At 38.2% G+C, this 24,903-nt stretch overlaps 1 protein-coding gene across 4 annotated transcripts in view; it reads left to right on the plus strand.

Annotated features, from left to right (window-relative positions):
* Positions 1 to 24,903, plus strand: part of Pkc53E (Protein C kinase 53E) — a 114,352-nt gene that overhangs the window by 59,337 nt on the left and 30,112 nt on the right. For 3 of the 4 annotated variants that reach the window (XM_043415100.1, XM_043415102.1, XM_043415103.1), the window contains 2 exons: positions 15,878 to 15,909; positions 16,023 to 16,105. In XM_043415100.1, coding sequence (XP_043271035.1) covers positions 15,878 to 15,909; positions 16,023 to 16,105 — 115 coding nt within the window. Of the gene's footprint in view, positions 1 to 15,877; positions 15,910 to 16,022; positions 16,106 to 23,191; positions 23,304 to 24,903 lie in introns of all 4 variants that reach the window. The other variant, XM_043415101.1, reaches the window with a different exon arrangement.

Genomic DNA, 24,903 nt, shown 5'->3' on the forward strand with positions numbered 1-24,903 from the left:
TAGCCTCAAAAAACTGCGCGAGAAACAGATTATTATAATAATATAATCTCAGTAAATCTCCTAATAAATCTGAAAAAATTGACATTATTCAGCAAGCTTTACTCGTGTTGCCCAAAAAATTTCATATTGTTAGCATCATTTTTTACGGAGATATCACTGAATATGTTTTAACTTCCATAAGGTTACACGTTATTTGACCCAAATTGTTATTGATTTTTGTCAGCGACGACGCTCCTAAACTGTCTGAAAATTCAACTGATTTTTTTTTACACTTCACTTTATAAGATGCAATAAGTTTAAAAGCGATGACATCATTTCCTTTCTAATGCCTCAACTCAAGTCAATTCGACAGCGCGGAAAAAACATCTATTAAAAATAACGCGATTGAAGTTTTCGTTCTTGTAAAGTTAAAAGCAGTTACTCAAGCTCAATCCGTGATGTCGAGACCATTGTTGTAAACGTTGTAAATGCATTTTTAAAGCAAAAAAAAATCCAAAAATTAAAAGCTCTGGAGGGTCTTCCCCCTTCATCCGAGAAGGAAGAGGATGAAATTTATGGCGAAATTTCGATCAATTCGAAGCAAACTTAATCTCGCTGGCATTCGATAATCTTAGAGTCTCAATAAATTAGTCTCGAATGTGAAAGGTTGAGTAGAACAGATTTTATTTTCCTTTCGTGCTTCTCGGTCTTATGTATATAGCCACGCATGAAGGAGATTTTGCCTTGACCATTATTTCTCCGGCTCTCTTTATATTGCTAGATTGTAAGTATACACGTATAGAGCTCGTAGCAAAAGTTGGCCTATGAGTCCGGCATAAGCTCAGACGCAATGTAGGCTAATCAGAGATTTGCACCGGGTCTCACTCTTTTTCCTTTTCTCTCTGCAAGCTTGTCGGCGGTCTCTGCATCGTTTTGTCTCGTACCCAACGGAGCTTTTACCCTCAATGTTGCCTGTGTAGTATGCTTTTGCCGGCGAATGTCTTTGGCGCAGCCGCCAAACGAACTTCGCTTAAAACGAGCTCCAGCGCTTCTGTCCTCGACGTTGTCCGATGCCAGAGAGAATTCGAGCTCACACAAGCGTGTGCACGAGCATACCCATATTTCTATGTGCTTTCTCGTCGAGAGTTAGGATACTCAGAGGGATACAAAAAAACTTTACGTCGAAAGAGTTAAAGGGGTAAAAAAAGAGGAACATCGGGGCAGCCATGGTACGCCAGAACGCCCGACGAATATCGTTTTTTTCCTCTGTGTTTCTGCACTCGCTTTCTCTTTTTTTCCCACTCGTGGCTTCCACAGCAGCTCTTGGTTGTACGAGTTCCATCGAGCAACGCGGGGATCACCCCGCGAAACTCTCGCGGGACCCGTTTTCACTCGACCCTACCGATTTATGGAACGATATAGACGCGTAATACCACGAAAAATGTACTCGCAGCTCGTACATCGAATGTTCGGAGATAATCAGGCTTGGGATACGCTGCGGGAAATATTATTACTATATTACGTATTTCGTTTATTATTGTTCGTCTTCAATTGCAGTGAAATATTTTCATTATCATTTCTTCGAGTCTGTCTGACCTCAATGAATAACAATGCGATCCTTCGCAAACAAAGGATCGAAAGTAAATACTTCTGCACTTTGAATACAAATTAAATGGAAAAGTAAAAATAAACAGGTGGCTGCGAACGGAGAAAGTAAGAGTGAAGAAGCGACTGGGTATAAAAAAGGTAGGGAGACTAAATGAATGAACAAGTTTCGCAATCAGCGAGTCAATTTATAGTGGAGAATAATTAAAGGGCTCGTAGACAAGAGAAGGAAAAAGCTTTTATTTTTTATTCGCTCTATGTGAACCTTTGAAATGTCCAGCTCGCTCCAATCTCACCACAACAATTAGCAATCCGATTTGAATAATAGCGGATTCTGGTACTCTCAGCGACGTCTTTTACTAGTCCCCTTTTTTCTCTCGCGGATTGCAGCTAGGCAAAACGCGATGTATAGGAGAAAAACGACAGATTTAATGTAAAGCTTGACTCGCCTTGGATAAGTTTCAACCTCGGCCCTTTTTCACTGCCGAGGAAAAGAGAACGAGAGATCGAGTGACAGAGCAAAAAGGAGAATGAGGAAAAAAGAAAGCTTCGGGGTTTCGCGGGTACATAACACTCTGTTGCTATGTATGTCCGTGTGCTGGATCGAGGGCGAGGTACATTTCGCCCACGCTGACCCCGCACCACCAGTGTGCCGGGTCAGCGCATATATATACACGGGCTATTCCGGGTCAAATTTATGTGGCCATGACCCTCAACTCTTTCAATTTCTCAAAAATATTGCATCAAAGATTAAGGAGATTGGATTTTTCAAATCAACTTTTAGCAAACTTACAACTAACGTTAAACAGTTTTTTTCTTTTCAACCGATGTTTTCCTCGTCAAATGTCTTTCTGCAAAGCAAGATTTTGATCTCAGAATCTTTCGGATCCTGCGTTTCTGAGAACTCAACAGTGCGGCAAACACTTTTATTTTTATTTTTTATAAAAAGTCGGGAATTCGCCGATAAGAGTACACAATTTAACGCTTTTATAAGGTTTATAAACTAGTATATATGACCCTAAGAATTCGCGAGCTCGCATGCTCCATCGCGATTTCGAGTAAAATACCCCGTATAAATGGATATAGTAGTAGAGGTTTGTACGCGATACCGAGGTCACGATTCGTTCGAAACGAGATTCGGAAAAGCGAAGGCCGAAGGAAATCCGCGAGGCTGAACGAGGTTCAAGGGGTGTGAGAGACACAAGTGGTTGAAACAGAGAGCCGAATTTAGACGACGAAAAGATAGAAAAATACAACATGACCAATCCGTTTCGTACAATCGAATATCAAACAAAAAGAAACGAAAAAATATCTAAAGCAAACAGAATATAGTTGTGGAATTCGGAAATGTTTTAGGTTGGGATAACTTCGCAACCCTTTCGTCACCGGGAATTTCGCAAATTGAATTTAAAACCAGTGACTCTTTTTAATTTCGATAAGAAATGAAAGGTCACGAAAAACAATGACTTCTCGCGATATTTAGCAATGGGGATTAAACAAAGCTTTTATTCGTTCCTTCCCTTTTCTATTGGAGTTTGAAAAGTCCTATGGGGCATATACGTCGTTATAAAATCAAGAAAAAATGGGGCGACCGAGAGTTGTGACACGATGGAAAATTGTGGAGAAGTTCATCCTTATAATGAAACTAAAGGGTGACACTGTTAAGCAAACGGCTGAAAGTCTCGACGAGCCGTTCTCTTTTTAAATATATCGATACAAAGAGGCGAGACGATGCCTTTTTAGAAATATTTTCTAACTACTGATAATCAATGGGCTTTCATTTCCTCAGGATATTTAATGGTAAGAGTTTCGCAAGAGTTACGCACCAGAATTCCGAACTCCTATAATTTCTTTAGGCTCTTTCTCCAATATATATAGGGTAATATGGGGCAAAATGGACACATGGGGGCAAAACGGATACAGTGTCCATTTTGCCCCATAAAGTTGAATTCCGGGGCAAAACGGACTTTCCCGAAACTGAAATTTCATAAAATGCATAAAATTTTTTTTTCGGTTCCAAATCATGTCCTGACCATAAATCATCGTAAATTGTTGAATTCCACGGTGACATCCCCAAAAAATTCAAGTTTCAGAGTAAAATAGATCTCAAACTATTTTTTCACTATCTATTTGATTTTTTGACTTATTTTTAAAAACCACAATAGTAATCAAAGTACGAATAAGGAAAAAAGGTTTTTTATTAATTTTTTACAAAAATCGCACTCATAGCTGACATTTTCGTCTTCAACACTTGTGTACACAAGGCCCATTTTTTAAATGTTACATAGTAAATGCAATCTTCGGAGAACGACGAATATAACGCTTCGCAAAAAATGCAAGAAACGTTTTCAGAAGACGAGGATTTGGCTGTCTTGGTGAGCTTTCTTTCTGTCTGCTAAACTGCTACATTTCGAAAAATGTCGATATTTCAATTTTTATGCCTCTTGGAGGCTGTGTCCGTTGTGCCCCGGAAAATTTTTTTGAAGAAATTCCGGAAACTAGGGCCATGAATCAATGGTGGGACTCCGATATAGTGCGAATACCAAATATACCCCAGCATGATGAACCCAAAGTTGATTTTTTGGATTCCTCAAAAACATGACAGAAATGGGATATAAGATTTGACTCATTTCTTTTCATTTACATCCAAGGAATGGAGCCTGAGTGGTCCCGTTTCTTTTCCCATATTACCGAGTTGACATTCTATTCGGGAACAGTTGCTTAGAACGTCTGTATTTCGAAAAATGTCGATTTTTTGATTTTTATGCCTCTAAGGGGCCGTGTCCGTTTTGCCCCGAAATTTTTTTTTTTAAGAAATTCCGGAAACTAGGACCATGAATCAATGGTGGGACTCCGATATAGTGCGAACACCAAATATACCCCAACACGATGGACCCAAAGTTGATTTTTTGCATACTTCAAAAACATGACAGAAATGGGATATAAGATTTGACTCATTTTTTTTCATTTACATCCAAGGAATGGAGCCTGAGTGGTCCCGTTTCTTTTCCCATATTACCGAGTTGACATCCTATTCGGAAACAGTCGCTTGCAACGGCTGCATTTCGAAAAATGTCGATTTTTCGATTTTTATGCCTCTAAGGGGCCGTGTCCGTTTTGCCCCGAAATTTTTTTTTTACGAAATTCGAGAAACGAGGACTGGGCATAAATTTCGGGACTCAAAAATAGTTGAAAGACTATATGCTCATCAATGAAACTTGCTTAAATCCTTAAGTGTCCATTTTGCCCCATATTACCCTATATACATATCCGGCTCATTTTACACTGTAAATAACGTGAAACTCGGAATAAAAAAACGAAGAAGAAATTTTTCATTCCCTCGCTCGCTCTGGATCCAAAGCTATATAGATCCAGTCATGTATTTTTAAACTCTCTCGAATCGGACTATATAGCCTCAAGTCTCTAAATATTTTAACACCGCGTGCCGCTCTGTACGTATGTATACGCTACACGCTGAGTCTGCGGTGTTCCTTGGATGTTCGACGGGAGAAATAAGAGCCATGTTTTCTTATCTTCTCTCTTTCACAGGCTTTCCCTGATGTATAAATAAAAGGTGTTCGATGTTCAATTTACACAATCAACATTTTAATCTCTGGATGGATTCATTATTATTGAGAATGTCTCGCGGGCTGAGTATCTCGAAATTTTAACCGTTTTCCATGTACATCCGAGCATCGTTTTTTATTTCTTTCCCTTGCAACTTCATTAATCTCATCATTGCGGTTTTTGGTTTTCCATTCTTTTGTTAAACATCGCTACTACGTACTCCGTGCACGGTCCTAATCTAATTTATGTTTTAAGGAAATGATACATTTGGGATAAATGATAGAAAATCTTGGAACGCGAACGCTTTATAAATACATTGGTTTATTTTTAATGCTCTTTTTTGTGTCGTATTAATCTTACACCGATGCTTGCCGGATAGCTACTTCAGAATTGTATTCATTTATTAATCTGTCCAGTAAAAAGAACGAAAAAAAAACTGAAGCTTACTGTAAACAAAGGTTCTTCACCTTGGACCCAAAATATCAATCTGGACGGAGAAAAAAAGTAGATTCTCATGAAGAAAAATGTGGTCGAAATTCTGAATGGTCTCAAAAGTGTCTGCAACTATGAATTATTTTCTTTCTCCAAGATCGGGACCCTTTGAAAAATTTCTCTGTAAGATTCTTTTTTCTTTTTCGAGTCATCTACTCACATGCCAATTTAAATGTTTTATCCTTTCGATATCTATGTATACGTGTCGTCTACAGTGAAGCACAAGGGAGCGGGGAGAAGCTGAACAGCGCGATGCTCAAGTGGATGATTCTCTCACCAGGAGGCCTCCCTCAGTAGTGTATATCTGTGTGTGTACAGACACACGACGTCACTCCAAGTTCCATCTTCACCGTCCACTTTCTTGATATCCACTCGTATTTCCTCTACCGTTTTGCTTTCCACGTTTTTAAACTGTAAGATTCTCTCTCCCCTCTTTTTTCTCCAACACCGTTTTTTCCATTTCCTTTTTTCCTTCGCTTCGGTCTCTCTCTCTCTCTTTGACATGGTAGGCTCGCAAGCAGATTCACGGTCGACGAAATTCGCTCATCTCTCATACCCGACGTTCATATGGCTCCGTAACATTCGTTTTCATTTCTCATGCTCTGACGAGCTTGTCTATGTACGAAGCTCGAGGGTTTCCCAACGTGGGTGTGTAACGTAAGGCCACTTTGCGTTGGCGTTTCAGGGCGAAGGTCTCCAAATCTTGAAGAGGGCTATCATCGAGGGACGTTATATTATTTCATACCGATGTATTTCATACCCGCTCATGTATATGCGCGTCTTTAACTATAAATATATGTCTTCGTCTTATCTCTTCATTTCTTCCAGTCGTTAGCGCTACTCATCCATGTATTCGTGGGCGGCTAATTACAATATTCAACCGAAATATTATCACGTTCGCGTTATCGTTAAATTCGGGGAGTCTCGGGGTAATTATGACACTTTTCGCTATTATAGGCTTCTCGTAGTGAGCCGCTTCAAATGACGCACCACTTATAACCATTAAGTAACTACATTCGTTGCGCTGTATTCTCGTTCCCAACATTTTCGTTCCTACTTTTTAATTTTCTAATCCTCTCTAATTTTTAATCCCACAAAAACAAATTAAATTGGAAGATTTTTTATAACTTTTTTTTTTATCAATTTTGACACAGTAATGAACGAAAAACTGTGACCTCAGCTGCTCGACGAGGTGATCGGTTCCAAAGACGTTTTCACCGTATCACATTTCCGAGAGATCTTATTAAAATACATAGGTGTAGCGTGAGCATACAAACCATTCGCTCGGGAACACGCAAAGTACACGGAAACTTGCTCATCGCGCTTTTGGGAACGCTCAGTTTACCTTAGCAGAACGTTTCTCGCACGCGTATCCCCAGACCACCTCACCAGCATCGTCATCCCCGATATTTACCCATAATGCTTCAATTTGCATGCATATTATTAAAACTCTCTCATTTATTGTATGTCTCTGCGCGAACTGTAAAAGCTACATTTGGTTAATAAAAGTCAAATACTGATTTGCAGTTACCGAAGGGAAATGATTTTCTTCCGAATAATTGAGTGATGTATCTTTTAGAATTAACTGCCCGCATTGAAGGAACACGTATAAGGCGTGCACGAACTGTTTTGAGCTTAAAATGATAGATAATGTATGAGGACACACAAAAAACTCATTTGTTGCTCAAAGTCGGATTGAATATTGCATACAATTTTTTTTCCTTTCTGTCGATGAATTTTTCGGAAATTAGCTAAAAGAAACGTCATACCCGAAATCCCATAGACCGAATACTTGACCCATTGAATGAGCACTCATATTCAACATCACAGCTTTCACTGATGCCTACTAGTTTTGTTTATTTATTTTCATTGATAAACAGTAATTAACAAAAATGCAAAAATACATATTGTAATAGATATTAATATCGAAATAACAATAGAAACATATTAATATTTTTAATTATCCATCAGTCATTTATTCAATAAAAAGAGGCGAGGAATCCCTGTCTTCATTCAATGAAAAGTGTTGGGAAACTTGACCCTACATATGAAGACTCGCGAATTTGATGCATTTTTTATTATTACACAGCGAAATGATGGTTAAACTTGAAGATTGGACAATTTCATTCTTTTAATTTTTATTCTTATTAATTGCGATTTACCGAAAAACGAACATGTTGAATTTTTTATTTTTTTTTACACGCAGTGTCAAGTGCACTCCACCAGGCTACAACACAAAGCAGTTGTGAACATTGTAGTAACTTCAGAAAAAAATAAATACTACAAGATTATTCGCTTTTAATCATTTTGTTCATTCAATAGCGGGTGTTCCGTAAATGAACGATTCATCCTACTCATTCGAGATTTTTTTAATCTACGATACAAATGAGGGAAGAACAAAAAATATCGAAGTTGAAGAAAATGAAACTTCGAGACAGCGCCTAACCCCCAACCCTTTTTTTTCTTTGGCAAAAGATCAAATTGACGCGGAGAAATGAGGGTCGAACCAAAAAACTCTGTTGAACGCCACGATATATATTGATTAATTTAACAATATTTGCATGTTCTCATAGCGAGCAGAGTTCATTTAAATCGATAAACGAAGCGATTGTATCGATACAATTTTTGTCGTATCAACAAATTCCATTTCGATCGGCATCTTTTATGGTTATGACTACTTTCTTTTCATAGCTGAAAGGGTAAAAATAGTTCATGAGAGAATAAGATTTTTTTGGAAGATCAGAAATTACAATCTTTCAGAGCCTTTTTGGAAAACTGAGACGGTTTGTTCGGTATATTTGATCTGATAAGAAGATGGTCCATCGAACTTGGAGTAACAAGTAAAACTGTAGAAGAGAATAGTAAATATAGGTTGTCGATAAATTCGGCACTATGGATCATAAACGCGGTGAATATTCAGGGTGTATGCGCCGTAACTATAACTTTAGGCAATATCTTCAGTAACTTAAAGCCCATAACTTTAGGTGTTGAATATTTTCAATCGAGTTTCTAAGTTCGAAGACCAAGGATCGACGGTAATAAAATCGTTTCATGAAGATGCACTTCCTCGATTTTAAGGTCACCATCGCAATTGGTGAAAATTCTTTTGTGTTTTTTTTTCTTTCCATGTATGAATCGCAATGAAGAGGTTGAGAAAAGTTGAAATTGCTTAAAATATAAGTTGATTGGTTTTGGAACTTTCATTTTCCAAACGGGATTTTCAGCCTTGTCGATATGATGCACTCACGTGAAACGTACTTTACTTCGTCGAAGCTACTAATTCCGTTTCTATACGGTGAATCCTCGTTTCACCTCGAAACCATACTCCAAATCTTATTCCAACATCTTAGGTCGGTAAAGGTCATGAAAAATTTTAACGAAGATAGTGAAAATATTTTGAGCTGGTATTATGAATGAACGTAATTATCGCCCATTTTATAACGCCAATTTTATTTCAAACCCGAGACACAATGGTTGTGTCTATAGTTTTTCAGTATGCTTCATTGAATCCTGATTGATGATCGCATTCATTAGCTCTCTTCACTTCTTCGAAATTTTTTTGATTTTTTTTTTTTAATCCTGAAAAAAAGAATAGTTGCTGGTTGATGGTTCTTATCCAGCTGGATAATCGTCGCCACGAGTAACATTTGCCCTTCAACCCTGCCGGTTGAAAGCAATTTGAGGTACTTTGAGCTGTTGCACCACCCTGTACTTACATCATATTGCTATGGGATACCTAGCAATTTAATAAGCGGCTGCAGCCACGATTAGACGTACATGCTCAACGTAGTAACGATTATGAGACTCGACGTCAGAGGACCGTACGAAGGTGTTGAACTCTTTTTTTTTTTTTAATGAATTCTATTATCTGGGTTCTGAAAGTATTCCTTTCACAAACCCGAATATTCTACAAATAACTGATTTTTAATTACAGTAAAATAAAAGTGCATGCGAATAGATTGGCGAAATTTCAGGACAGGTTACGGAACGTTTAATAAAGAATTAAAACTTCAAAAATCGTAAAGTTTATACGGGAGCTTACGGAGATCACTACATTTCTATTTAATAATTCATGTACTTCGAATAATTCTAAATTCCTGATACAACCGTTTCACAGATAGAAAAAAATGTAAGGAATCCATAGAGACGATAAAAATAAAGGGTTACCGAATGTTTAAAAGAGATATTAACGATAGAAGTTGGAAAAATGTCCGAAGCAGAGGCTTTTCCCATAGAACCGCGCGTCCTCAGAGGTTAGGAATCAGTCCAAATTTCGAGTGTCCTAGTCTGCACCACCAAAAAATACGATCATGCGAAAGAAATACCGTAACTGAAACTGGACATTTGATGAACGCGAAAAATAGATTTCAATGTCTGCAGTCTGAACTGATCAGGACGTTGCCAGCTAATCATTCGTGTATTCCCTTCCATTTATTTACAATCTCATTGCGGTTGTTCCAAGTTTATTCCATATGTCCAATTATTTCTAGGCTAGTTTCATGTCGCAATTTCTTTTTTGATCTTCCTGCTGTACTCCAGTGTGGCTCCTTTTTCTCGATAACTTTCAAAGCTGTCCAAAGTTTTATGGATAGACCACGTTTCGGTCGTTTGGTAAGGGACGCAGGGAGGGCTGCCCTGACGTAATAGAAATTACATATAACGGTATAGAGTTTGTTTTGTGGCTTGAACCACCATGCGGGAGGATGACCTCGGTTTTGCTCCCTTTCTCTATCTCTCTTGTTGTTGCCACTATGCTTTACTTCGCTGTATCTGCCCGGATGCTCGAGGTATTTCCTTTTAAAATATTGGCCTTTACTTTCACACCGTTTCGACGTTGTAATCACAAAACAACCGGAGCATGTTTTTTATGGACTTTCATGCTCGCCAGAGGACGAGAGCTTAACCGAACAACAAATAGGATTCATAAATATTGATGAACCGCTTGCTTGAACAACAACTTCACAAACGTTCTTTTCTTTACCATTCGGGCGGATGATCATTTTTTCGGTTATGAATTATCTTGTGAGACAAACGATCGATCAATCTTTCAATGCTTTTAGCTTCCCATGAAGTACGTCGCTTTTGAAAAGCACAATGAAAAAGTAAATGAAGCGGAACGCTTCATCTTATTTCTGATTTTTGAAGTTTTTGGTGTTCGTTTACTTAAAAATAAAAACCAATTTTCTGTGACATCTGAACTTTGCCAGATGTCATTAGATGAAACCTGATTTTTTGATTACTTTTTTCCGTCTTTTTGATTATAAAAGTTTAAAATTTTGGAATTTCGAACCAACGAGAGAATGAAGCAGAGGATTGGAAAAGGGGATACTGGTCGGTTATGGGGGGGGGATTGCATAGAGAGTACAGAAACGACAACCGATCGACTGGCGAACCTTGAAATATCGATTTGTTCGTTGAAGCTGATTTAATCGACGTGTGCAGCTGCACAGCCAAGCAACAGTGTCAACACGAGAAGCAGAAGCATCGAGAACGTATAGATACGTTTAACAATCTATCCATACACTTATGGACAGATTGTTGGACGGCCAGCGTGACACTCGTTGACGCGAAACGACAAAGCCAAAGCTGTAGCCATGTATATTATATATATCTATATACAAAGACACATGTGTACAATATATTGTTCGTGAGTACAGACTTTGTATGTCTAACACTCTGAGCTTGAGTTCCAGACCAGATTTCAAGTCGATCAATGCGATACTTAGCTACGATCAGATCTACTTTCGATGCCTTAAAAATCGTCAAAATGGTGACATACTTTTTAACAGAAACGAGATAAAACTTTTCGAAATGGACCGAAAAAACGTTCAAGCAATTTTGTAAAACGTGATATTTCTTGCAAAAAGTACAAAATTGGTTCGATGCATGCATTCTCATTTGATGATTCGTAACTGTTTGGGGGAGCTTCGGAATGAGTACACTGATTTTGATTCCATGCATGCGTGGAAATTTCCGGTATTGCGTACGTACAGAAAATTCGTGCAAAACTTCCATATATATTGACACTACGGGAAACCTTTGGAATCGGAAAAAAATTGCTAGACGCTTCATTATTGTTGTTGTGAATAAAAATGGTCAAGGCTGTTTCTCGTAGGGGATAAAGCTGCGTTTATATCGAAGGTTGAATCCGCTGTTTTTGTTTGCGATTGTTCGCACGAGCAGAGGATTAAGTACTTCGTGGCGATCGGAGGATTCTTCACGCACGGTCTAGTTTCATGTTGATGAAAAATTCATAAAAAATCGAAATAACGAGAGAAAAAGTTTGTTCAGATGTTTTTATCCGGTTTTTTTGTTCGTGGGGAAGGAAAAAGTCGATTGTTTCCGATTTTCTTGGAATAAAGCTCGCTCGCCTTAAATCGAAGGGAGCTTTACCCGTGAGATTTATAACGGAGGTCACGTTGGGATGTTTGCGGTCGAAGCAATTCGTCTAAGAACATTACTAGAAAATGGCGTATCGATGAATCACATCAAATGAATTTTGTATCAGTTCGGACATCCCTCGAGAATGTGTCCACGAGCTCTATTCAAGCATGGAAATCAATACGAATCGGTTGTAAACGCCGTTAACGTAATGTCGTTATATTGCGACCGCGCTCAATCGATATTCGCTAATTCGTATATGTTGCGGTTTAACTGTATATGTATATCATGCATACTTGACAGCATTGCGAGCATTTAAAAGCTACCTCGTATATGATTGCATTATATACCATGCCGCTATTATACACAGCGATTATGATTTTTCTTGAATACGAATTAAGGTTGTTTAGAAGAAAATCACGTCTTATGACAATGATTTGAAATTAACGCAGTAGGTTGTCGATTTACGGAGAAAAAAAATTGCAAAGTTACGTACTTTTGAGCGCTTCTAATGGACAGAGCTATGCGCAATCTCACTAAACTCATGATATATTTGTACATGCAATTGAACTTTTATTGAAAAAATGATGGCGTAATCTCTGAAATATTTCACGTCAATCAGTACCAAAATTTTTGGGCTTTGGAGAATTTCTTCGAATATGTAGTGAGATAAAGATTGAAAAACGTGTCAAAATTCACTCCAAACGAGTGAGTGTCTGACAGGCGTGGCAACGCTGTAGTATCGCGGCAGAAGGAAGGGGGATACATTAGATTGAAAGAGCGCGTCCATGAGTCAATTATTCTGCGCCCAAATGTCATTTTCAACTTTTTTGGAGGAGCTATGGTTGCAGATGTCAAATCATCACACGTTGATGAGATGCGTTTCCGAATATTTTGTTTTTGCTTCAACCGCTTCCGTCACACACTTATTTTTCCACATTCACTTTCCTCACGATTCATGATCCCGCAGTTCAAACATTTTTTCGTGTTAAAAAATATACAGAGCAAGTGACACCGTTCAAAATTTTTTTGAGGCTGTGTTGCCATCAGCCGGTAACGAGCCAGGCTCGAGCCTGCGTTATCGCGAGCACGGGCGACAAAAGGGCCCCAACGTTGCCGCGATTGTTCGTGATTTTATCTTTTTCAATTTGATGAAGCTTAAACCATTGAAAAATGAGACAAGAGGAGAATCATGTTAACTGTGATGAAGGATACGGATAATGCTAATTTTGGGCATTTGCATCGAGTAAATTAAAAAATACTGGTGGGAAGCTTATAGGGCTCCAAAAAAAAAAAATAGTTACGGCGCCCAACGTATAAGCATAGGAAAGTTACCCTCACCTCAAAATCGATGATGGCGCCTTCCGTAGTAAAGTGTATTTACACAAATACGGTTGCTGTCACACGGCGTAAGAGGTGTCATGGCGTACGCAAATTGTTTCGTATTTTTATTTATTCATTGCGTTGATGAGAAGAATCTGCTGTCCGAAAACAAACCACAGCCGGAATCGACTAATTAAATCACATTTTAAAATATTTTTTATATTCGCGTAATCTTTATATTCGTGACGAAATCCGGTAAGAACGGATTTTAGTTTGATTTTTAGACACTTGGCGCTGTGTATACTATTCCGGAAGTTTTACTGTGAGCGAGGCCAATTGGAATGGGCGAAAAAATGCCAAAGTCTGTATTGGACACAAATCATCGTTGAACCATCGAATAACTCACTTTTATAAATATAACAATTTAGATGAAAAGCACGAAAAAAGGACATTCTTACACAGAGACTAGAATTTGTTTAATCAAACACTTCTGACGCTTGTTACCGATCCACTTGGCAGATTCGGTGTGACAAATTCGGCATGAATTATATTCAAGTCGCAGTGCACGTCGATCGAAATGATCTACATTGGGGTCGAACCCATTGAAATTGATCATATGAACGCATCGTCATTTTTATAAATGAATACGATTGATGTGACTTCTACAGACACGCGTAGACGTACGTGTCAATCTGACAATGAGTGCAATCAAGAACGGGTTTAGAGATTTCGATGAATGGTCTTTGAGTCGTTTAACACTTTTGTGTTTGTTATCAAAAGCAAAATCTACTGTGCCAGCAAAATATCATTTATCGTGAACATCATTCATTACCTACTAAAAATTACTCACTAAAAAATATCTGACTTATTTCGCCAAGATGACAATCTACTATACTGTCATGTTTCATTACATAAATATTCATTGTAACATTATCAAATGAAAAATCGAGCCGACAGTATTGTTTATTATCCCGGAAACAGTGGATTTGTTCAAGGGCCCGGTATCATCATTTTCGGTGTTTTTTTTGCAGTAATATTACTTCAAGTTTGTTTGGGGAAGTGATAAAAAAGCCGATAATAAGGAGGAGATACGTGATAAGAATCGTCGCCAAGTTTTTCATCATGCCAGAGAAAATGTTTTCTTTATTCCTTCTCTCTCCGGCAGTGTGTCCCTAAAGAGTAGTTTGTTTTCGTGAGTCTGTACACATCAGGGCGGTGATTAGGATGAATACCACGAGATACAGGTGTCGAATATGTACAAGCAAACCTCACACATGCTTTTGGAGGTTTGGATGATCCGTATTTTATTTATACACGCAGTACACGCGAATTCTCTCTGGTCCAATGGATGAGAGCTTTTAGCCCGTTTGCTATCGCTACTGAATCGGAAAGCTTTTGCTTAGCCAATCCGGCACGAAATAAAATGGCGAAAACGCTCTTCGGAACTGACTCTTGGAAATGTTTATTATTCATTTTTTCTTGCCCTTCAAAGAGCTTGGTAGTCTGGTAGTCGGAAATAAAACGAATCTTTTATTTCATCCCATACTTTTTCCTTCAACAACAGCCGCTTCGAAAAAGGATATTAGCGTTTTGCCCTCACTTTGTAGTCGCAAGACAAGGCGCCAGACTAATGGCGCCTTTATGCTGTAGGTCATCTTTCTTTATATACGATCCTTCGACAAACTGCAACTAAATGCGCGTAACGGAGGACTCGTTGAATGGTCGTTGATCTGAATTTCGAGAAAAAGACAAAATCCTGCCGAAAATCAGGTTTTCGTTATTATTTTTGTTTTATTCGTAATTAGCGATTTTCATAAATTTTACAATCAAAAGGATTTCACAATATTTTGTTTTATTATAAAATACTTCACGCATTTGCTCCCATATACTTTTCAATTACATGTTGATGTACGAAAAGTCGTAGAGATACAAAAAATTTCATGTAAACATTGAACTTCCAAAAGAAAACAGGAAAAATTGAGTGCAATAACACTTTCGTTTTTGACGAAAGTCTTGACAACCGAAAACACCTGGAAACTCTTATCGCTCAGTTTCTACTCTCTTCCACTATGCCGTTCAAGTGAACTGTTAAACTTTTTCTTGCTTCGTAGTTTAATTAAAGTTCCTATGCGAAATGAAAGAAAAATATTATGAGTGTGAAGGATAAGGAGTCGAGGGAACGAGAAAAGAAATGGATTCCGACCTTTTTTCGAGTCAATATCTTTTGTGAAGCGGCAACTCGTTCCAGTTGGTTCTCATAATTCAGGAAAATGCTTCAGGTCATTTTAGGCACGTTGTATAGATAAAGAAAATGTAGAATAACATGCCATCGAGTTTGTTCCATAAAAATGATTCGACCGGTGAGCGGTCCGATGTTTTACGTAAATTTCTATTTTCGCGGCGAGTCTTCACACCATTCCATGTAATCAAAATTTTTCTACGAGTGAGAAAAAAGTGTGATTGAACAAAAAAAGCTATTCTGCCATACTGAACAAATTCTAAAATTCTTTCGTTAACTTTTCTGTTATAGGGGTTTCGGAAAGCAGGGATATCAGTGCCAAGGTAGGAGTTTCTTTTCATCATACGATGAAAAAGCTGCAAGAGTTGCGACATTGTCGAATAAACTGTTCGGAGAAGAACGCCCCGAAGAAGAAAATTGTCTTTTTATGTTCCAGTCTGTAGTTTCGTCGTACATAAACGATGCCACGAGTATGTCAGCTTCACGTGTCCTGGAGCCGACAAAGGTGCCGATTCAGACGTAAGTTGTTTATCATTTAATTATCGGTTGCAACATTTTTATGAGTGTTCGAAAAGGAAGAACGACTACCAAAAAAAAACGTCGCTTGTTGATAAGCTTTTTTTTCATGTCCCTGTCTCTCATTCCTCTGATGTTGCTTTTGAAAAAAATAAATGATCCTAACCCTTCGATGTAATTTCGTCAACGAATGAAATTTCTATGGATTTCTAAACGGTCGTGACGTCAAAAAAATACACATGAAAGTAATTGAGATGTCTTCGGAAAAAGCTCAAAAGCATGAAAACACTTTTTATTTTGAGCAACCCGTGAAAAATCCTCCAATTTCCAAAACTCGGATTCGAATCCATTTGCTTTTGTTTTGAAAAACAAATGAGCTTTGGAGGTTTGAAACAACGAGATTTGAATCCGAACGAAGTTCTTGACAATCCCAAAACACTCAAGACTGTAATTGTGCGTCGAACAGATCCGCGAGGAAAAAAAATGGGGGTGAATTCCGTCGTATTTCTCATGGTGCAGTAAAAGCTAATTCGTGTTCTTTGCAACATTACTTTGTAGCGCACCTAACCACCCACGAAACTCTATTCTTGCGCTTTGTTACCCATCAGCAAGTTTTCTGTATACAAATCATCTGAAATCTCCGACCAAGTTAAGTCAAAGTCTACACGAAACATGCGTAACATAATGAGACTGGAGAACTCGAAATTTCATGCGAATTTGAGCTACTTTGGAGTTTTTGTATAATGAAAAATCTTTGATAAATGGTTTCTTTTCCGATAAAGAACTTTTTCTCAGGTTCTCGAGACATCGGAAGGTTTCAATTATCAGATTTCTTGAATTTTCACAATTTTAATGCTTGCCTTATTTGCTAGATCACAACGTTTTTGCAGCCACTAATTAATCGTATTCACATTTTATTTTTACGACCGAATGCACAATTCGATTATGAAACTGATAGCAAATCTTGTGAAAGTCTCCGTATGTCATGTTCATTCGTAATGCTTTACGAAGGATCTGTAATTCGTTGTAGCAAAAACAATGGAACTGATAAATTCCTCGCTTTGTGGTTCTCCAGTCTCTTTTTTCTTTCATTCAAACCGTGAAAAGTCAACTGAGAAATAAAGATATTGAATAAAGCGTAAGAAGAAATCGCGGTTCTTTGTAAACGGAGGATAAAAAAAACGCGAGTTCACCGACGAGGGGACTACGGGGAAGGGGTGTGTAGCGTGTAACTTTTGGTTCCCCATGGCATCGACAGTTACGGATCCCACAACCAGTGTGAACCTCTCTTGGGACGTGATAGTTCCTTAATCCCGAAACGGAGATTCTCGACACGTTGGGCTTCGTCGACCTCGCGCTACATCTATATACATAATGCGTTCTATACATACATGTACAAGGTTAGGGAGGCGCTGTCACGATAAGAGTTTACCACTGACCGCTGGAACTGAACCACGACAGGACAGAGTGTGAGGTATAAACTAAAGCCACGAGAATCCACGTCACCAGGGAAATCCTATTGTGTTCACGAATTGTCCGTTGAAGTCTCGAACTCTCATTCGTGAGAATAGAATTGTGGTATACACACTAACGAACTTTCAGTTTATATTGAATTGATCCAACTATACTTGGATGTTGCACGAGATCAAAGATTCAACGCTTGAATGAAGGACATGATTCAAATTTCAACAGACTTTACTATTCCGATCGGTCTTTATTTTTTTCTATTCTCTCTCTCTCTCGATATTCTTCCGATTATGTAGAGTCAAGAAGGCCGTTCAAAATTAACAGAACATAGGGGAGACCGGGTCAAAATGGGATACCTGAGGAAATATTGAACTTTTCAGAAGTTTGGGAAGCTCCCAAAAACTAAGAAATGTACTGGAACTCTTTTCAATTAAGAAAAAAAAAAAAAAAAAAAAATCCGAGGCAAAACGGGGTACCCCTCAAAAACTCATGAAATTTTTTTTCCTATGATTTTAATTCAGTGCAGCTTGGGTGCATTTTGCACTCGTAACCGAGTGCTTCTGACTTACCACTGTAAGCGTTGAAAGCGATCTCAGCGCTTACAGCGCTCAAACGTAAGTCGAGCGTGCGCTGTGGGCGCTCTCAGCGCTTACAACGCTCTAACGTACGTCGAACGCACCCTCTGTAATTCAATTAAAAATGAATGATACGAATAATAATGAAGATTGCCAATGTTTATTTTGTAAAAATTTGTATTCTTTATCTATTGAATCATGGATTTAGTGCCAAAATTGTGCGGAGTGGGCACATGATTCATGTGCAGGTGTAACCACACAAAAATGATGATCCGTAAAGATATATCTGCGATTACTGTCATAGACAGTAATGTGCGAGGCAGTAATCGCAGATATACAAATACTTTTTGTATATCTGTGCAAAAACGTTTTCACTTTGGAAGTGATGTAAAAAAAGAGAATTTGAAAAAAACGAACTTTTTGAAAAAAAAAATCAAAATCCAAAAAAAACAAGATTTTTTGGAAAAAATATGTTTCATGTTCTTTTCGGACAAGTACAAAAATTGAAAAAAAAAAGACAAAAAAATTTCTCTCATTTTTTGGGTATCCCGTTTTGCCCCGGTCTCCCCTACACATTCGAAATTCGTTATTTGATTAATTATTTACAATCTTATTTCTGATTGGCCTATTTTCAAATGAAAAGAGATAATGCTTTTTTCATAATGCTCTACGATCGGTATGTGGAAAACTGTTTCAATGTCACTTTAGCTTTCGGTTTCCTCAAAAACATTTGCCAAATTCAGTTTTCTCAGTTCAAATCAGTACAGAATCCAAAAATGTGATACAAAATATTCGACTGCGTGGAAAGAGGAATTGAAATTCTCGCTCAATATACGTTCGAGTATCTGTGTCCGACTTTGTGAGTTTCCATGATGCTGTCAGTGGTAAAAACTATAATCGAAAAGAAGCCAAACTGAGCTTTGTTTTTAGCGAAATAGTGTATTTCTTGAAACTGGTCCTGAGTTAATCCGACGAACCTCCAGCTCCAAGAAATTGAGAAAAGAGGTGCCGGTAATTGAGTATTTAAATTCGTCAAATTAATATCGATCTTCTAATCACTGAATCATAGGATCGGGTCTTATGAGTAGGATAAAGAAATTGTTTGCCGAATTCGAAGTTCTAGACGTGTTTTTCGTTCTACAGAGATTTTTCTTCTCTTCACTCATGAAGAATCGTTATTTGAAACATTGCCCAAAGAAAACGAAAATTCGCGAGCTTTTTCTAAAGGATTTGATGATTCAGCTAAATCAAGCAAAAGATTTTTTATTTATTTTCACAAAATATCATTTTTTGGTTTATTGCATTCGTCCGACGATAGTAAAAGTGCTGATTTCGCGATAAGCAAAGATGTTCGTATTCCTCTACCCACGCCATATTGTCATTAAATCGTCGATATATACCTTAACTTCGATATCCGATCGTTCGTGACACCGCTAATTATCGGTATAACGATCTCGTTACGACTAATGAGCCGGTGGTGAGTACTTTGGTAATCGCTTTAACGTTCTTTCCCGTTTGTGACTATTTTTAGGTAACAAAAGGAATTCAATGTACCGGGTATAATTTCGTGCATTCGTTGTGGTTTTAGAAGCTGCTTCATGCTCAACGCGTTTGAGGTGGTGTAAAAAAACTGGCCACACGTAGAAATTTATCGCAAATGATTTTTCATCATTTTAGCGAATGGCTTGTGAAACCGGAAATTTCAACAATTCGAGTGACGAATGAAACGGTTTGAGAAATTGAAGTCACAGTGAATGCAATTTCTGAGCTAATTGAAGTAGAAAAAATTCATAATCCATTATTTCGGATGATGAAAAAAGATGAGAGAAAATGATTTTGTTTACTGTTATATAAAAATCAAACGGTAATAACTCAGGATTGTTTACTTCATATTCACTCGACTGATTTTCTTTTCCATTATTTTTATCCTCTACTGTCAAATGGTGTTGAAAATCTTTCGAGCGCTTTACGATAGAATTTTTTGTGCAATCTCAGTCGTTCGCGACTCCGTGGGATCATAATTTCACGCATGAAATAACGCCTCCATACAAAAGATATTAGCAATAAATTTTCAATTGAATATCTTTCGTGTCGATACATTCAGCGCGGGCTATTCGTTCATTTTTTCTTCAGTCTTCGTTACGCCGCTTGCCCACCGGCGTCGATTTTCGGGCTTCTCATTTCATCGCGGTTTTTTCCTTATTTTTTTCCAAAACCGAGAACATACTACGTGTACACTAGGGTGGTCCTTATTTGGGGTTGAAATTTTTTTTCTCAAATTCCCCCCCTGGTTCGATTCTAAATCACTAAAAAAGACACCACAACAAAGCTGTGGTCAGTGGGATGATGGGAAAGGGTGCCGGCAAGCCCGGTCGTTGTTTCTACTTCAGTCAAATTTGTGTTTGCTTTGTCTTTGGCTGCTATTCTTTTTCTATGTATAATCACGTCGAGCCATCCAAGTGTACTCGAAACCCTTGTCAATCGTCATTAAGAACAACCATTCAAGTATTTATTTAACATATATATAGTCGTTGAAAATTCGAAATAAAATATTTTCCCGTATGCCCAGGAATAAATCATCAGATGATTTTTTATTTATTGCTTCTGAATTTCGATAATAGACACAACTTTTCTATCGTTTTTCTATTCGTCGAGAGAATTATATTTTCTAAAATTTCTAGATCATTACTTCCTCTGATATTTTCTTCATGACTTAGAGGTAAACGGTTCTATTTGCATGCTATTACTGAATTTATATAGAGTAAGTGCAGCTAATTTGGGATAGCATTATACACGTTTTTTTGTATTCCAAATTAGCTTCCTTTCCTCTATCTGTCGTTTTCGGGATCCATAGCTCAAGAACAGCCTTTTTTGAGGGCCGATGAAATGAAGTAATCTTGTTTCGTAGGCTTATGTCAGTTTGTCGGTGTTTTCATGTGAATTCTTACATCTGAGGAATTTTTTTATAGCGTGATAGTCAGGCGCTATGTTGAGAGACACGGAATAAAAGAACTGTTTTGAGAATTTGTTTGTCAAAAGAGAGTCAAACGCAATGCCGAAAGAGTTTTGATGAATAATTCGCAATAAGATGCAATTCCTGAACGATCGGATGATCTATATCAGCATTTTATATGAAAGTTATTAAAGAATAATGATTATTTAAGAAGATTAATATTTGAGAATAGAATTTGTTGTTAAGGTGGCTTGAGCTATGCCGAGAAAACTTAAAAGATATCAGGAAGAATATCGTGTTAGCTGGACGCTGCGCCACGAGACATGGTATTCGGAACGGCGTCGGCTTTCCCAGCAGGGAAGTGTGATAGTTGGACTCTATGCCGCAGAGACTATAATAGGAAAACACGCAGAGATTACAAAAGGAAGAAAGATTCGAATAAAATCATAAATAACCGGCTCCAGCAGAAAAACATCACTTTTATATAAAATGCCATTTTTCAATCGATTCGGACTTGCCGGCACCATTTCCCATCATCCCATTGACTCCAGCTTTTTCGTGGTGTCTTTTTTAATGATTTGGAATCGAACCAGGGGGGGAATTTGAAAAAAAAATGTCAGCCTCAAATAAGGACCACCGTGTACACATCCGTGTGTCAGCGAGTCCCGTCTGTCGTAATGCGGCCGATATTTTTCCTTTCTCAGGTCGGGGTAGATCGACGGTTAAACGACGGGAGAATAGCACACGATCTATCATCATCCTCCTCTCTCACCGCGTCCGCTCGTTTCCCCTCAGCCTCCTCGTGAACACGGCTACCCCGGGCGAAAATGGATTGGCTATTATTTTCACGCTTGTCCCGCATGCGTGTATGCATATGGGACTTTCCAAGCCAATTGAACAAGTCATCCTTCGTATTGATTTCAGTCTCTTTTATTTCGTTTTTATTCACGGAAGCGAATGTCGCATTAAAATTTTATTGTTGAATAAATGAATCGACGGCTCATCTGATCCTCGTACGACGACTAAAGATTTGAATCGAAGATTATTATTCTTCGATTCCACGTGAAAAAGCTTTTCGATCGGCACTACTTTTCTTATGAAAACTAGCTGGAATCCGAGTCCACTTTTGTGACAAACTTTATACCATTACATTTCAATGATATTATTAATGATTCGCGAACAGGCCAAATATTGATTCAGTTATTTTTTTCGGGGAATTGTGTCAATTAAGCGGAGCGCGTATTTTGAAACGATTGATGACTTTTAGTGCACCAAGTATTTATCTGCCAATGACATCAGGCTTTTTACGACCCCTCCGGTTTTGTATCTCAAAGTTCAGGCGGAACTTTGATGATCAAACAACGGGAGGGTGGTAGATCGTAAAGTTCAGATCCTCGGATTTATCGCTCTATCCGCTTTAGGCACTTTAGCGTCAAGCTGAACGATGGAAGATCGAGAGAGGGTCGAGAAAACGGTTGACAGAGTTAGCCCGGGGGATCCTCGACGATTTGCCTTACGTGTCAGACTCAACTTTCAACGAGCCTCTTAGAAATCCTCAAATTTTTCTCTTCCCAATATTCCAACGTTCGTGCCATCCCATTTATCGCGCTTTCAATGCTTTTCCAAAAAATAAATGCTCACGTCGGGCTATTTGTTCCAAGTTTTGATTCGTTTCTTCGCCCTAATAATAAAAATAAATCGTCGACCAATTTCGAGTAAAGATACACGGCCCGTCTTGACTTGCTCCGTCTAAATTTTACTTTTCTTATACTCGGCATCAAGACGCTGCCACGTTTCTAGATAACGAACTAATAATAAAAACAAAGAGCTCGGAATTTCGAGCCTCAAACTAACATTTATTATTACAGTCAAAAATGTTCATGCCCCCCAAAATGCTGAAAAATTAACAAGTTTTCTCCAATGATTTCCTTCAATATAAAATGATCTACACAATCCCCCAACGATATGCGAACCGGTTAAAAGAGTCAGAAGAAATGAAAAAAGGGGAAAAGTTTCTCGGGATCGTTTCCCTGTTTCGTCTTCGTTCCTTTTTGTGCTATCAAAACGATTATTGGTAATGATGACATAACGCAGGATACGCGGACGAAGCACCATTTCAAGCAACACACCTACAACAGCCCTACCTTCTGTGACCACTGTGGTAGCCTTCTCTATGGTGTCATCCACCAGGGCATGAAGTGCCAAGGTACCGAAAAACAAAAATGAGTACGAAATATACGAAACAACAGTACGACACACACTTGAATTGAGCATCACAATTACACGATTCGAAATGAATCTCGCATCTTAATATGACCATATGTGTGAGTGAGTGTGAGTGTAAAAATATCTTATGGACACTCTGTCGCGTCCACGTTATGTTGTTGCTTTTTATATCACACTGTATATATAAAAAAGACGAGCATCTAATTGATGAGCTGATTGACTGAAAAATGATCATCTCTGCTTCGGTCAATTATGATTCGTACGTGCATCACATCGAGCACCTGGCGCACTATTTCACTCACTTTTTTTTTGCTACTGTACTTTCTGTACGTGTTCTGCGTGTTCATATGTTTTTTCGTGAACGTTTTTTTTTTAATATTTTTTCTAATCGGTGTAACTAAAGAAAGTGTGGGATTTTGAAGATTCGAACGTGGGAGCGAATACTTATAAGTATTCCTCTCGTTACGCGCATCAGAACTGAATGTATTAAGGGATAAGTAATATAACATTGATGTACGACTTCGTAAAACCGCAGGTTACCTGACAGTTATACGAGTGGTTCCTACAATTTTGGGCAAGTTACGCACTGCCGAGGGCAACTGCTTTCTTATCGATTTACGTTTTGTTTCAAGTTGTATTTTTTCATACCGATGTATTTGCATATATGGATGGGGAATTTCGGGCAAATGGAAAAATTCACCATTCCAGATATTTGAATATTCTTCAAATTCGGGATTTATTTTCTTCTTTGTGTTCTTTTGTAGCTTTTTCGTTGATTTTCTTCGAACTCTCAGATGGACTTTTCGAATATAACTCCTTTTTGGCTGAATTGATAATATGGCAATCCTTTATTTAAACGATTTATTCATTTAATTGGAGTGTCAATAACCACCGCATTGATGGTTTCCAACAAACACACATGTTTCAAAATCACAGCCACTGCGGTGGAATTATTTTCAAGCTGCCATTCATCAAATCAAGCAGTTGAATCTATACCGGTGAGAAAATCTTTCATTCTGCGAGCAACGTTTAAAGTACAAGTGACGCGATCACTGACGGGTTAATTACGTGGACTGTCGAGACGTTCATTCGGCCTGAAATACCTGACGAATTCATTTGTTCATACATCAGTATACATCAATGCTGTACATAAATCTATAAATATTTAGGAATATGTCAAGTTTGGAGAATGAGTTTTATGGGAAATATAGTAACAATATTGTAGTTGCATTGGAAAGCGAATTGAACTCGAGCAACTATAAGACATCGATTGACTTCAATGAAAACCATTCGGATAAAAGAGGAGACGCCGAAAGCAGCATCAAAATGTAAAAGTCTTCTGTGGGTTCATACACGTCAGTTTGAATATCAGTTTTTCGAGTCAAAAGCTTACGTTTCAGAAGAACGCATCATTTTCTGTTCCGTGTGAGCGAACGTGAACGTGAATTGTCACCGATTTCAATGGCATATTCTTGTTCATGGCGGAAATTCTTTTCACACTGCGTGCTATGCCTCGCTCTGATGAATATTCATTCTCCAGAAGCACTGCGAGGAATCCACGAAACGCAGTGAAAATGCTT

This window comes from Venturia canescens, chromosome 3 (assembly GCF_019457755.1).
Source record: "Venturia canescens isolate UGA chromosome 3, ASM1945775v1, whole genome shotgun sequence".
Classification (NCBI taxonomy): domain Eukaryota; kingdom Metazoa; phylum Arthropoda; class Insecta; order Hymenoptera; family Ichneumonidae; genus Venturia; species Venturia canescens.